At 31.9% G+C, this 2,225-nt stretch overlaps 1 protein-coding gene across 5 annotated transcripts in view; it reads right to left on the reverse strand.

Annotated features, from left to right (window-relative positions):
- LRBA (LPS responsive beige-like anchor protein) overlaps positions 1–2,225 on the reverse strand; it is a 736,826-nt gene that overhangs the window by 383,261 nt on the left and 351,340 nt on the right. For all 5 annotated transcript variants that reach the window (XM_023513466.1, XM_023513464.1, XM_023513465.1 and 2 more), the window contains one exon: positions 1,260–1,426. In XM_023513466.1, the coding sequence (XP_023369234.1) occupies positions 1,260–1,426 (167 nt within the window). The remainder of the gene's footprint in view (positions 1–1,259; positions 1,427–2,225) is intronic.

Below are 2,225 nucleotides of genomic sequence, written 5' to 3' on the forward strand. Positions count from 1 at the left end.
TTGAAATATTAAAACCCTCAATAGAACCCTCCTCCACAAACAGGTTTTTAGATTTTGCAAGATAAGGCACCCAGATCACTGACCCAGTGAAATACATCATTTCTATGGCCACTCCTGTGCCTGAGATCAACTGGAATAGGATTCAAACAAACAAACAAGGCTTTATTCTGTCCTTTTGTTCTCAAGTCCTTGACTTACCTTTTTTCCACTGAATATAAAAAATTATAACCCCAGAAATGTAATTCATTATATGTAAATATTCTTTATAATAAACATGATATATCTACTCTATATTAGTGAATATTTTTACTCAATCAAAAATATCCTATTACAAATGAATTTCAATTCAAATTTTTAAGCTTACATTTCTAAAAATTAAAATTATTTACTAAAAAATTTCTTAATTCTAGATTTTGATGTTTGCCGGATGTGCAAGCTGATTAAAATACAAGTGGAAGCCAATTATATTCTTACATAATATAGACATAATTTACTATTTTTGCTCTCTGTTGTCATCTAGAAAAAGTTAATGCAGAAATGAGGAATTAAAACAACTTTTTCTAATGGGAGAATATAAAAGTTTTGTTCATTAATGTTACTTAAAAAAGTCAAATATGTTTCTCTAAGATGTGTAGTAAAAACTATTTCATGGAGAATAAATTTTATAATTTGTCTAGGTTCCTTGGTTCTAAAAGATAATTTAATTACTTGTTTCTAAAAAGTAGAATAAAAAACAGTATGTTCGGTTTGGCTATTTTAAAAGGAAGTAGACACATTGAATACAATTTTAAAGAAAGTATTTAACCAAGTTTATCATCACAGTCCTGTAATTTGCAACACAGTTCAAAAAAGTAACACATTTAAAAATAAAATGTATGTGTTAAAAAATTCAAAAGCATAAAATAGGAAATACTTTTTAAAAATAAAATATTGTATTTTCATACATTCAGCTATAAATATAGCAATTAAAGTAGTTTACATAAATTGCCTCCCTTAGTAATTCACTTCTAAATGAATAAATATGTGTAGATGTGAACAAGTATTCTCTCACAAAGTAGTTCAGGGAACTGAAATATCTACAAAGATCCATAACTGCACACATAGTGATTTTCTCTTTCCCCTTTGTTTTAGATTCATAGTAGATGATAAAATATGAAGTCAAATTACTCTTTTCTTCATCTAGCCTTGATCATATCCCAAAGTCTAAACCTAGGCCGTCCAGAGAAAATCAGTGGCCAAATCCTAAAGGTATCCTTTACCTCACTGCAGAATTTCCCCAGGCTCCATGCTTGTCTGTGAGAATGTTGATAACTTTCTGGATTAGTTGAGTTGCTGTAACATGGTCTCGATATTTTGCAGCTCTTATCAAATGATCACACATTTTCTCATCCTCTCGTTTGTCTGCAGAATACTGCGCACACAATGACTTGGGTAGAAATAAAGAAATATTTATTAATACATTAAAATATGGAAAAAACTTAAATGCATTATGAAATCATCTTTACATGAATCAAAACAACCAAAACTTTAAAGCTACTTTTATATCCTGCATTAACCTAAATTGCCTGATGTGTAGTGACCTGCTGTTTCAGTAAAACATCCCCAACAATTTCTCTCTCTGCAGTCAGTCATAAGATGCACTTGGAAGTGGTTACCAACTCAGCAGAGACCTAAACAATGAGAAGGCAGGCATGTAAGATGCAGGCGTCCACCATTACAAACAGCACAAGAAGTGAAGTTGCAAAACACCCAAGAAACAACGAATAAGTAAAGAGAATAATGGTATGAAATGAATTTGAAGAGGTAGACAGGACTGCATCCTTTGTACTGCATAGTTGTGGTGAGGAGTTTAGATTTTACTTGAATGTAACAGGATACCAATGGATGGTCTTAGCAGTGGAGTGATGTGATTGATTTACACATTAAAATAATCACTATATTTCCTATATTGAGAACAGATTATAGTGGCAGAAGAGAAGAGAAGTGGGGAGACAAGTTGTCATGTCACTGACAGGTCCAGAAAAAAGACAATAGTAGCTTACAATGGTAACAGCTAGTTCTCAACACCTTTAGAAAATAAAAATAGCTCTTTTAAATCCTAGCTATGCAAGATGTGCCAGCAGACTGGAATCACCTGGGAACTTACTAAAAAATGCAGAATCTCAGGTCCCACCTCAAACCTCTAAATCAGTATTTGGATTTTAATGAGATACTAAGGAGATTTA

Source organism: Otolemur garnettii, unplaced genomic scaffold (genome assembly GCF_000181295.1).
Source record: "Otolemur garnettii isolate 467f Iridium unplaced genomic scaffold, OtoGar3 scaffold00041, whole genome shotgun sequence".
In the NCBI taxonomy this organism is placed as follows: Eukaryota; Metazoa; Chordata; class Mammalia; order Primates; family Galagidae; genus Otolemur; species Otolemur garnettii.